The sequence below is a fragment of the Cyrtonyx montezumae genome, unplaced genomic scaffold (genome assembly GCF_038088225.1).
Source record: "Cyrtonyx montezumae isolate F1298 unplaced genomic scaffold, pur_monq_1.0 scaffold_13, whole genome shotgun sequence".
NCBI lineage: Eukaryota > Metazoa > Chordata > Aves > Galliformes > Odontophoridae > Cyrtonyx > Cyrtonyx montezumae.
Genome location: NW_027071859.1, coordinates 30,556,536 through 30,569,426, shown reverse-complemented (window position 1 = coordinate 30,569,426; position 12,891 = coordinate 30,556,536). Strand labels below are relative to the sequence as shown.

The window sequence follows — 12,891 nt, the reverse complement described above, 5'->3', positions numbered from 1 at the left end:
GAAAAGCACTCCCAGCTGTATTTTCTGTATGTAATGCAGATGGGATAGAAAAGTAAACTTTTTTGGAACAGAACAAAAAGTAGGTCATGTTTCTTCCCTCTCATCAGCTTTAAGCATCAACCCAGTGGTGCAGGAATATTTATCTATTATTGCACATAAAAACTCCTGGGGTGGAACAAGTAATTAAATTAGCTTTGCTTTGTCAGGGCAGGATCTCTGCAAATCACCTCTCAGGACTTGCAGTGCAGCACCCAGCTGCAGCTCTTGTTTTTTTCCTCATCAGTTTGCTGTTGTCTCAGAACATTGAGAGACAAGATGTCACAAACAGAAGCATCCTCACAGTCTCCTAGAGCTTCAAATAGACATTAAGGCAAGCTGCAAGACCAGTGGGCCTGTTCAGGCTGAAGTACTGCTTAGCCCAGCAGGACACCCTGGTTTCACAGAGAACCTTGTCCCCACATCACTACCAGCTTATATTCATACTTCTCCCACACAGCCACCAATCCTCCTCTGTGCATTCAAGGGCCTAAGACACCTCAAACACTCAGAAAAGACATCTCACCTTTCCCTCTGAAAGACAATGCTTGTGTTTATATGCTTTCTGATCCTGAGATATCAGAGACATCAGGATCCCAAAATGCTCCAAAGAATGTGAAAAATAAGTTTGTGCAATGAAGCTCTTGGTACTTCCACCCTTTTCTGAGAGCCACTATCCATGCAGCACAGACATGCCATTGCCAACTGGATACACACACCCCTGATAATGCACTTTAAAGTGACAGCAGCAACGGTAGTACCAGTCATTCAGAATTGGTTGTGCTAAATTTATGGATATTTACAGGTTTTCTCATCAGTATACGGAATAGCAACAGAAAAAAAAAACAGTGGCTCCAGATAAATGTCAGGTTTTAGATAAAATCAGACTAAATTAACAAAAAGTTCTAGCAATGTGCTTTTGTGAGGCTAGGATGATGGATTTTGTTGATATCAGTCTCTAAACAAGAGCTGATTACCACTGCTAATAGCAATAAATCAATAACAAAATTACTTCTGCTTCAAGTGAGAACACTGTGAGGCTTCTAACTTTGTTAACAACCATTTTCCTCTATCAACAAACAACTATAGCCATGTAGGTTACATCTTCTAACAGCTCCTGGATGTGCTCATTACGTTCTCTTTTATACGCTTGTATAAATGAGGCACCCTTCTTCATCCCCCCAGCACAGCAGCCACCTGATGACTATCCCACAAACTCCTGGTACACCTCCTATGAGGCCAACTGGAGTCATTTCCACACAGCCAAAGTTATCACTCACTCAGTACAACCCAAATATTTCAAAATTCCCCCCAGGGCCTGATGCAGGGCACCTTTGCTACAAACCAGACCTTGCTGCAAGCAAGTCAGCCTCACTGAGCAGGAAGGACTGCCTGCACAGCAGGGCCACGAGGCAGCTGCCTTCTCTGATCAGAGGCTAGTTCTGCATCTCCTTCCTAATGAGCGCTGGCTTCCTACAAGGCTCCTCCTGAAGAATTTGATACTATCCAACTCTTTCAAATGCCACTCCTGTCTCTGCTTCCACATGAACGTATCAGATCATTCCAACAGAGATGCTTCAGAAAGATTGTCTGACCTTAGGAGATGCAGATACAGATCAAATGTTTCACCCATACTTGTTTGTTTAGGTCAGACAGGGGTGATAACTTCACTAGCCCTGCAGTGATATTAAGAGAGGTTTTGGCTGATAATGCTTTATTGTCCATCAGATCAAAGGAAGCTTTCTTTCAAATAGGCATAATGAAAATTCATTTGCCTTTGTCTGAAAAACACAGACAATTCAACAATTAAGAAACCCGTCTCTAACTAATTTGTACGTGTTGAGTTTGAAAGTGTTTCTAATAATCACTCAAAACATTTGAAAGCACAGATAATACCAAATGTCATACTCTGCAACATATGAAAACATCAAGAAATCAAGCAAACTAAGTTGTGAGTGTTGTGATGGAACTTCCATTGATGAAAAAGCGTGAATATTTTTCCTGGTGAATTCAGGGGACTCTTAAATAAGATGGGTAAAAAGGATCCCAATGGGCCTCACCACCTGGCACACAGAGGTAAACAAAGCTTTGTCTTTTTGTAAAAGCTTGAAAAGACAAAAGCAAACAGGAAGAACTTATCGGCATGTGTGAAGGACACATTCACAATCGTGTTTCCATTTGGGTTTAATACATCCCATCAGTTTGCAGTTTCAGGGCTCCACCTACAAACAAGAACTCCAACAGTAACACTGCCAGCAGAGTTTGCAACAGAACAGCCCATAAAATAGGATGTTCAGAAAGCCAGACACTCCCTTCTTGCCAACAGCTATCACTTACCCTGCAGCAGTGGCAAAACCGGACATGTCTTTGTACTCAGATGCTTAGTTTCACAGCCCGAGGTGTTACTAGGCTGTTTTCAACAGCTGCAGAGGCAGACACACAGGGCTGCAGGAAAAAAGGCACTTCTCTCCAGAGGCTTTACAACAGGCAGAAAAACAACCTTGAAGTTATCAGCAGTAAGGTCTGAAAGTGTCACTGCTAGATATGCCAGAGCTCTTCAGAACACTAAGGTATCCTTTCATAATGGTTATGCCACCGTATGTCCCTATCAGCCACTACAATTACAACTGTGAATTACTTAAACTTGTGTAACTATTATGACATTTTGAAGGTGTCTCATTATCTGAATGAAGCTACGTAAGAAAAGCTCTTAAGCACAGGCCAGGCTCTTGGAATAATAGAGAGCTGAGTGAGCACCTCAGCTTTACCACTGCAGTTAACACAGAGGATGCACATCCATGCTTACAATGCTGTAAGGTTTAGCCATTCAAATAAAAGAATGGTCATTTTTGGCAGGTGCTGGTGCATCTTTGGGCAACCAACATGAGGCAAGACTTTTTTTTTTCCACTTCTCTGAGGATGTAAAAATCAATGTTTGGATTTTACTAATTTAGCAACTATCAGCAAGAAGCATGTGCACACGTATATATGCAGATGTATATGTGCATAACATACACACTACATACATACACACCAAGATAAATCTGTGTGCATGCAAAAATCCACATTTACATATAAATACTCAAAGGCAGATCAACAGATCACAAATCTTGTGGAGGTTTCTCCAGGCATTAATCTCTACAAATTTACTCCTTGTACTGAAATGAGACATCCTACAGTTTTCCAAACTCTTAGCAGGAGCAATGGAGATTAGTTATCCTGAGGCAGAAGAACAAAACTACCAACAATTCCTGGAACTGTTAACTGCCAGGACAAGCTCTATGCTACCCAGGGGAGATGGGAAGAAACAGAAGGGCATGCTGTTATTGATGATTAACATGAGTCACTGAACAACCCTTGCCTCCAAAAAGCTTCTCTTCATAAATTAGCCAGCAACACAGCTACTCTTTTCTCTGTGCCAAATTCAATTACTTTGCAGGGTCATGCAATATTAAACATCGGTGAAACATGCTTGTTTACTGATCTAAAATCCAGCTGCTTCCCTCTTCTGTCACTAATGGGAAGATAGAAATAACTCATTTTTGGAAGGTTCCTCAATCACTATAGCACCTAGTCACCTGAGAAGTATGACATCTTTAAGCTTTAGACCCAGCCCAGTCTGACCAGTGATAAATAGCTCTTACAGCAGCACACCTGAATGGAAAGACTACCACAGCCTTGCAAGACAAGAATAAAAAGATTTCACTCTGAGATGTTGGTCCAAAAAACAAGAGGGCTAGCTCTGTGCTCATGGTACCTCTCTTTGAGACAAACACCACGTTCAGTGAGTTCCCATGCTGGTCTTGTACCTCAGTCACTCCTTTCTCCAGCCAAAGCGCTTGAAGTTGGCCAGCATTTCAAGAAAAATCAATTCATACTGCTCATCTACCTAAGTGCCACTGAAATTAATCTGATTTTTGTTATAAAACATGAGAGTCAAAAGTAATTGCAATTTGTTTTCATCGATAGTCACAGGGAGCAAACACCATTACTGCCTCTACATTTCTCTTCACCTCACCAAGAATGCAGTGTGCGAGCTTCAGAGGCTTGCTAAATGTTAACAATCTCCTGTAAAAACTCTCTAAATGCTAAACTGGTAGAAAATGCTGACCTACTGAAACATGATGGTGGTTTTGGACAAAGTAGATTTTAACTAGGAATAGTTTCCAAGCACTACCACATCCCTGTGTTCATTACTTTTCTTATCAAGATTTCACACCATATGCAAAACAAAGATTGCAGTATTTCATTTGAGATAGATCCCCTTAGGGGTCAGCACTGGAGGCTGCAGCTGAGGAAACCATTGCCCTTAGTGAATTTGCTGGTAAAACAATATGGCCTAGGTTACCAGCTTAGTAACAGCTTCATATCTCCAGCTTGAACTCAGTTTGCTGAAGACAAAAGAGGTCCTGATTTTCTGCAGTAAAAACTTCCTTAAATGCTGACTATTTCTCCACAACTCTTAATTTCTTTTACATTTCCCTCCTCAGATAAATATGAGTATAAACTGTCTGAAATAAGTAAACTGGAAAACACATAGTACAGAAAAGTAGCAGAAAGAATTAAAGAGAGGGCAAGTGACAGGATGCATTCTAGAATAGATTTTCAGCTTGATTTCAATTAAAATCAATAGCTTTCATATAGCAAGCGAAATGTACTTATACAGGACACTTCACCTCTGACAAGAATACTAGAACCTGAATATACAAATATATCCGTTAAAATGCAATTTTTTAATGCACAAAGTAGTACTTTCTTAGTAACTAAAAGTACTAAGAAAAGTTTGAATACTTCGATACTTTGAGTAAGTTTGTCCTCTTGCAGTGCAGAGTTTTGTTTTCTGAGCGTTGGTACTACTCACTTCATCTGTACACTTCTATCTTTACTGGTATGCCCTCATTGTTTCTTGAATCTTACCTACAAATCTTTGAATAATAAAAGTGGGATGTATTCAGGAATGCAGAAAACATGTTTTCACAAGAACTGCAGTTATTTGTTTCTAGTCCACCAGACCCTTTACAGGAAATTAAGGTCTCATCCAGAAAGTAGCCTATAAATCACACAACCAGTGCTCCCTTGCTATTTTTTACACAAGGACAGAGACTCAGTAGGCCAATACAACCTTCCCATCAACACTCTTCTTTCAGCTTGAACAGAAGATTACATCCCATGATTCATTCCTCAACGTTAGTGAGGACACTACATTGTTTGCAGGTGGTATCAGAGCAGTTCAAAGGTGGAACCTACAGCCGTGTACAGTTTTACATACATAAATAAAAACAGTAGAACAATACACACCATCAATTCCTGAGCTTTCATACACACAAGATACCATTTATGTTTAGAGGAGTCACCTGACTTCAACATAAGCCCAGTTGAAAAATATTTTCATTGACCAATAAGCTTTAGATCCTGTCTTACACAAATTTACTGCTCTTGGCACCACACCCCAGTAAACACTTGCAAAATACGGGTTTCACATCAGACCAGCAGTGATTTAGATTCAATGGTCGGTCTTTCCTTTTTTTAAGCCCCCCTTTTGAAAATGAAAACAAAACTTAACTCCAGAAGAAAAAGAAAAGTGACAGCATAGCGCTTAGCTTACATGGAAAAAAATAAATGCTATCTTGAAAGGAAAGCCTAGAAAGGAAGTAAATATCAGACCTAGATTTACCGTATGGCCAAACAAAAAGTAGCTCTGCAATGCCCAAAAGTAACTGAATGTCAGCTGAATGTCCCCTGGCGGAGCGACCTTTGTAGCAACAAGTAGGCAAACACCAAGCCCATAGTAAACTGCACACGGGAAGCTCACTGCTTTCAGTCTGAATTCACCAGATGAGGTTTTCTGGTACCAAGAACTCCAGTTCAGCTTCACTGAAGCAAGCAGTTGCAGTGATGCAGTGTGCTCACAGCATGAGAGCTGCCTGACTTGTCCCTCTGTTGGAGCTTGACTCCACAGGAGTAGTGCTGGCAGAGAATAACGTGATGATGACAATTGTAAATGTGGTAGATTATAAGCTGGTGTCTTAGCACCAGATAACAAAACCAGGATGCCTGAAGGGTGGCATATGCTTCATTCCCTGCTTCTCCTCCTGGGCCGTGCCTACAGAAAACAGGCAGGTAAGCTACGGGCACAAAATAATTTTTGGTTCCTAAAACAACGCAGAAAATAAAATGTTCCAAAAGTTATTCATACCACTGAACTGCATGTAAGTCAGTTGTTATTTCAATAAATTCAATTACTTCAACTTAATTACTGTAACCAAATTCAGATGTATGCAATCTGCCACGATCACCAGTTCCATGACCAGGGTTTCAAAAATGCTTTTCCAGGCTTTGATGGTGTAGCTGGAAGATTAAGGAGAGCAGGTCACCATCACTTTCACACTGCTATACTCTATAAAAAAAAAAACAAAGTGTGTGTGTGGGGGGGGGGAGGGGTGACACGACTTCTTAAAATAAACAAGTTACTATTTATTACTTTTTTCCCTGCATTTCCTGAACATTTGAATGTATTCAAAGCAGTGCGCTGTCTTTGATGAGAATGACATTATATAGCAGTTAAAGACATTCAAACATAACTCTACGTGAAGCAGAGAGCCAAAGCACACGCTCCACTTTTCAGAAACCCTGTCAGAACAATACCCCCTTTGAAGTTTTACTATAGCTACAGTTGTAAACAAAGGTCAGTAACAGTCTTACTGCTCAGTGTTACTAGGTAGTTAGTCTTAAGTGTGTTCTACGAGGTAACATTGTTTCTGACATGATCTATTGCCAGGAAGAAAGGTAAATATTTGAAAAGCGCTGGAGCACCTCGGAATGGTGCAACAGTTAAGTACTGAATGCCACATACAAAGAGTCTGAATTCCACCTGTACTCACTCCTGCGTCCAGGGCTGCTGCCGTACGCATTCCTCCAGCACTGTGAATCACTGGAGGTTGGTGCTCTCCATCATAGGGAAGGAGGATGTACCTTGAACTCAGACTTCTCTGGAATACAGACTCGAGCAAGATCCAGAGAAGGTTCTTAAAATGAAGAGCAAACAAAGCCTTCAGCACTGACTTCCCCACCTGGCAGAAGTCAGTAATGAGCTCTCAGGGCTCCCTCTGCCCTGAGTCAGGTCTGACAGCAACCGGCAGAGCCATTTGAACTTCTGGGGGCACGGAGAGGCAAAAACAAGGTCAATAAGATGGTAAATACTCCAGAAGTTATATATTCTAAGTTAACTTATTGCATGCCACTAAACAAGAAGCACTTCTTCCTGAGAAGTGTAATGAGACATGTTGAGTTATAAGGACTGTACAAGTAAGGGTGGAGACATAACTCCTCATTATTGCTCGGAGATAAGCTTCCTTTTGAGAACGTTAGCTTTTGATTTGTCTCCAATTACATTATCCAACCAACCAAACACGATTGTGATTGCTTTGGCATTCTGACGCTTTATACTGTAGTTTAAAAATCATTCCAGAAAGCAAAAATTCCAACTTGTTTGCACTTAAACATTGGCCTACATAATATGCTTAAACAAAAGGAGAGTTGTAGTATCATAAAACTAATATTTACTACAGATACAATGTAACTGTAGCTACACTTATCAAATTTCCTAGTTAAATTACATATATATTTATTCATAATTTTCTTCAATAGCAAGAACCAAAGTTCAACCTTCTGTTTTTCAGGTATCGTGCTGTATTTTCCCAAACTTCCAGTTTCCCTTTAATATGTTCTCATGAGGAACATGTCTGAGCAGTGCTTACTCTCGTACGCTAAAATGAACCGATTTCAGTTGGTTTTCCACATCTCAAGAATACACAAGAACTTTGATGGGTACTCTCACAACTCAGAGTAGATTCTACACTCTGTTCCACTAACTCCCCTACAATATCTGTTCAGCTTAAAGGAAGTTCCAAAGCAACTAATTACTACTAGGCAGAAAAAAGTTCAAGTGAGACAGTTGTTTGAGGCTTCTCCATCATCTGAGAGCTCTTCAGTGATATTCCTTTGACCTGATCTTTGGTCCTCTGACTGCAAGAGGACTGAAGTCCTCTCCAGTTGTTTTTTCACACAGCTGCAGGAATTTCAGGCAGAGTTCAGTAATTTGCTCACACTACAGCTTCCTATCAAAGGTGGACCTAGCTTTAAAACACTGAAAACCATTTAGCTGAGTCAATACATACTGCATTGTGGATTTTTATTGATAGATGCAAAACATGAAGTAGATTAAACTACAGTCACCTTAGAATTATTTGGTGAAAAACAAGGATAAACTATTTCCTCAAAATATTAAAGCACTGTTAGGAAAGAAAAATAAAGACTTATTTTAAAGTAGCCTTTTCCCTAAACAAAATAACACTGCATTCATTAAGGAGGAGCAGCAAAGCTTGCCACCAGAGCCTACAAAGTGCCTGAAATTTGAGATCCTGCTGACCAGCAACAAATAGAAATTCAGGTCAGAAAAAGCAGAAGATGGTAAAGCTTGTAAAAACATGCCCATCTGCCTAAGCACAGGCTTCCCACTGTGATTCAGCTGGATCCATCTAGTGCATGCTTAAAACAACATGGTGTTATTTACAAGAGCACACATATGATGCCTCATGCCTCTCTCCTGTCTTCCCTCAATGAGATCTCAGGATCTTGCCTTCAGCATCCCCACAGGTAAACCCACAGTCCAGCCTCAGAAAAATACCAGGAATATCTCCGCTCAAGCAATAACTAGATAAGTAGGTTTTGTGACCCGTGGGCTCTATTAAGATGAACTTCCACTCTCAAGTTTTCTTGCACCGTAATACTAATAGTATTAACCTCTCAGTGATCTAAGAACATTCAGACGTGAGAAAGATGTTGCAGGGAGGAGGGAGTGAACTAAGGTAGGGAAAGTTCATAGTTCTCAGTCCCTCCCCATCCACCTTGATAACTTCCCTTCCTCATTCTCCATAATCACTCCCAAACCACTTTATGCACTGAACTCTCAGAACTAGGTGCAACTATCACATGTGTTTATCTTTAGCTTGGAACAAACTGCAGCAAGCAACAGGATCAATAAACATATCAAAGCTGACCAAAAAAAAAAAAAGAAGAAAAAAAGGTCATATTTATGGTTGTACTTTGCTGACTGCAGGACTAGTATATAGTTCAACCCCTGGTTGAACAGCATGTTGCCGGTAACAAAGGAGTCCAAAAGCTTGCTCTAGAGACTGGGTGAGCTTTTTGTTTTAAAATAAAGATAAGCAAATACAGCAACTGACCCTTTCTCCAGGTGTGATTTCCCACACAACTCACCGATAATAGCTTTTCCTTTGTCATTTTTCTCAGTCAGCAAGACACAGTCTAAATACAACCCCACTAAATCTACAGAAATAAAGCCCCTGAGATGCAACATTGAGCACAGCAGAACCTTAACCCACGATGAAAGTTAATAATGTTAAGGAAACGCTGATTTAAAATTAAAAATTAAAATTAAAAAAAAAAAAAGACAGAAAAGATATGTCAGCTCTGCTCCTGGGTAACAGTACGTTCCAGCACTGTTACTTATTCTTCTCTGGCTGGGTCACACTCAAACATACAAACATACTGTGACTACACAAAAATAAGATGATTATCACCAGCATGCAAACTGTTATATGTCACCATGAGAACATGTTGTAAAACGCGGGGGAAAAAAGTCAGCACAGATGTGTGTTTCTTTTCAAGCTCAGCTTTGTTGAGTAAACAGATGGGCTACCAATAGTATATGCATCTTGAAGGCAGGTCGTGCAAAGGAGAGGGCAGAGCCAAAAACTCCAATGAATAACCTATTTGCAGAGTGGTCAGATCTAGAGATATGAGTGAGCAAATGATGCGGCCCCATCCTCACCAAAAACAAACGATAACACCGTGCAGTACTGCTTTAGACAGGAGCACAGAGCAAAGTAAACCGCGCAGCGCTGGACTACCTGCATGAGCAGGGAAGGAGACGTTTCTGCTATGGATGCCTCACGGACACGACCTGGAGTTCTGAAGACGCTCTGAATTTACTCGTTGGTCATGGAAATGGATAACGAGTTGTTATTAGCTGTAACACACATTTTGCCCAAACAACTCAGGACACAGACCTGTCACCGCGCCTCTGAACTGAAAGCAAACAGCGCACGGTGGAGGACGAAAGGGAGGGAGCGCACAAAAAGCCTTCGGATGGGCAAACACAGCACTGCATCTTTTCCCAGGTCACGGACACAATTAATGCTCTCAGAGCTTCAGTTAAGCAGAGCGACTCAGCGCTGCATTTTAGAACGGAGTTGGGCAGGAGCTGGCCCTCCCCTAAGGGCTCAGCTCATTCGGAGATGCACTCCCCACCCGCCCCCGGCTCTCCCCTATCTCACCGCCCGCACCCGCCGTCCCCGGAGCAACTCCGCCCGAACCCCCGCGGGCTGAGCCCCGCTCCCACTCACCGCCACGGAGCCCGAGGAGGAGGCGACGAAAACGCGGATCACCATCTTCACCTCATCAGCCGCACCGCGGCCAGGGGACCGGGCGAACCGGCAGCGCGCCGCGGGGACCCCCGCTCCGCCGCTCGGAACGGGACGGGGCGCCCCGCTCTCACCGCCGCCCCTCGCGGGCAGCCCCGGCCGGCAGCGCCTCTCCGCAGCCCGCAGTCCACAGTCCTCAGGCGCGCCGCTCGGCGCTGAGAGGAGATAAAGGCGGGAGGCGGAGCGCGGCGCCCGACGGGCAATGTAGTTCTCCGGGGCTGAGGGAACGCCCCGCGTGCGTTGCGCTTTGTGGGGGGAAACGGAGGCACGCCGGAGCGGCTGCGTCTTAGGGGGGTTTACTGAACGGCCCTAACGCCTGGCGGTAGTGTGCGCTGCAGTACGCTGGGATGTGGGGCAGCGTGCTGTGCAGGTGGGGCACTCCTGCACATCCCAGAGCAGTTAAACACTATCTTCTCTTTTCATGCGCTGGTGTAGGCATACAGCCGTCAAGTACTGGTAGGGACAGGGCAGATGTTATTAATCAACGGAATAACCCCAAATCAGTTTATCAGTAAGTGACTGAGAGGAAACCCTGTGGCTCTCCTAAGCTTTGGGGTGTGTGAGGGCTTTATTTAAGGACTCAGACTCATATAGTTGGTATCCTTAAATGAGTTAGTATAGTTGTAGTCTTCATCCTCTTAATTCTCTACATACAGCCAGATGGTTACTTATTTCCTGTGATTAAACTCTCTCTTTCCACCATCTTGCCCTAACGGTGGAGCTCTTATAGACCTTTGCCCTGTCACCAGCCTCAGTAAATTTCCACTGTCTGAGCTAAGCACAGACTATGACTTGGCTTTTTGCTTCTGAGTCAAACAACTCTGAGTGCCAACTGTGTTCTTAAAGCTTCCTTTACATCTTAATTTTATGCATATATATATAGATGTCAAATTAATACTTACATATATATTTTCAAAGCATGACACGTCTGTGGAATGTTCCTAACAAAAGCAATAATCAGGACTCTCAGTTGCTCATTTTGAGCTTAATTTATGTCCTGTAGAAGTCATTAGAAAAGCTTTCTACTAGCTTCACTGTCCTCTGGAGCAATCTTTTAATGGGGCCAGCATTGAAAATGTTTATAACTGAGCATTACTTTGCTTTTGTGAGAATGCTTGTTGGAAACTGAATAAACTATAGTTTCCTTTTCCACCTGGAAAGCAAACAACTTCCATTTCAGTGCATTTGAGTCCATGACTGAGCTGCATAAATTATCAAAAGCCATGGAAAAATAAAACGAACATGCTAGAAAAATCCAAACCTGCTACTCCATTTTAAATGCCCCAAACTGATCCTCAGCCAGCTGAGGCAACATAAGTTTTTCTTACTGTTCTACAAACTGCCCTTTTTCCCTGCAGCTCTCTGGTCAGGAGGTTCCCAGATTCTGAACTTCAAAGCAGAATCTGAGCTGTCAAACTCATGGCCAGATATTATATTCCAAGTCGGGCTAAAGTGTCAAAGCTAATGAAGATCATCCATCCATCATATTTGACACTCTTAGCCAGTATTTCATCTTCCTTATTCCACAGTTATTTATAGACTCTAAGACAGAGAAAGGGTCATCCTGCCTGTTTCCACACTACTTCACCATAAATGGATCAGCTTTATCAAAGTGTCCTTTCAGACATCATCTGGAACAGATTTTCATAGAACCATGGACTGGCTTGGGTTGGAAAGAACATGGAAGGACATCTCATTCCAACTGCCCTCCTGGATCATCTCCCAGGGCCCATCCAACCTGGCCTTGAACACCTGCAGGGTTGGGGCATCCTCTGCTTCCCTGGGTGACCTCTGCCAGTGCCACATAACCTTCTGAGGAAAAAAAAACGTCTTTCTAATATCTCACCTAAATCTTTCCTCTTCTGCTTAAAAACAATTCTCCCCTTGTCCTATTACTATGTGCCTGTGTAAAAAGTTGGTCTATCTCCTTTTCATAAGCCCCTTTCAAGTACTGGAAGGCAGTGAGGAGGTCTCCCTGGAACCACCTCTTCTCCAGGTTGAACAAGCCCAGCTCCCTCAACCTTACTGTATAAGAGAGATGCTTCAGCCCTCTGATCATCCTCGTACCTCCACTCCAGACCCTCCCCAGCAGCTCCACATCTTTCTAGTGTTTCAGTGAATGTTCATGTAACTCTCTCTTTTTTTTCTATGCCATTTTCTAATATTTTGTGCTAAATATCTTGCATCTGTAATTTCTCAGGATCAAATGTGATGTAGCATGGACCAGAAAAAATTCAGAATCCAGACAACTTTTCAATTACTCTTTTTTTTTTTTTTTTTTTTTTGATGTTGTTAGTGTTTCATTATAGATTATATATACCAAGAAGATAGTTTTGCCATGGAAGTAAGG

The 12,891-nt window shown here is 42.3% G+C and overlaps 1 protein-coding gene across 1 annotated transcript in view; it reads right to left on the bottom strand.

Moving 5' to 3' along the window:
- Positions 1 to 12,600, bottom strand: part of SH3BGRL2 (SH3 domain binding glutamate rich protein like 2) — a 41,664-nt gene extending 29,064 nt beyond the window's left edge. Inside the window, exons 1-2 of the mRNA XM_065730400.1 lie at positions 12,438 to 12,600; positions 10,464 to 10,786 (exon numbers count right to left, since the gene is read on the bottom strand). Coding sequence (XP_065586472.1) covers positions 10,464 to 10,786; positions 12,438 to 12,600 — 486 coding nt within the window. The remainder of the gene's footprint in view (positions 1 to 10,463; positions 10,787 to 12,437) is intronic.
- Between the last annotated feature and the right edge of the window lie 291 nt (positions 12,601 to 12,891).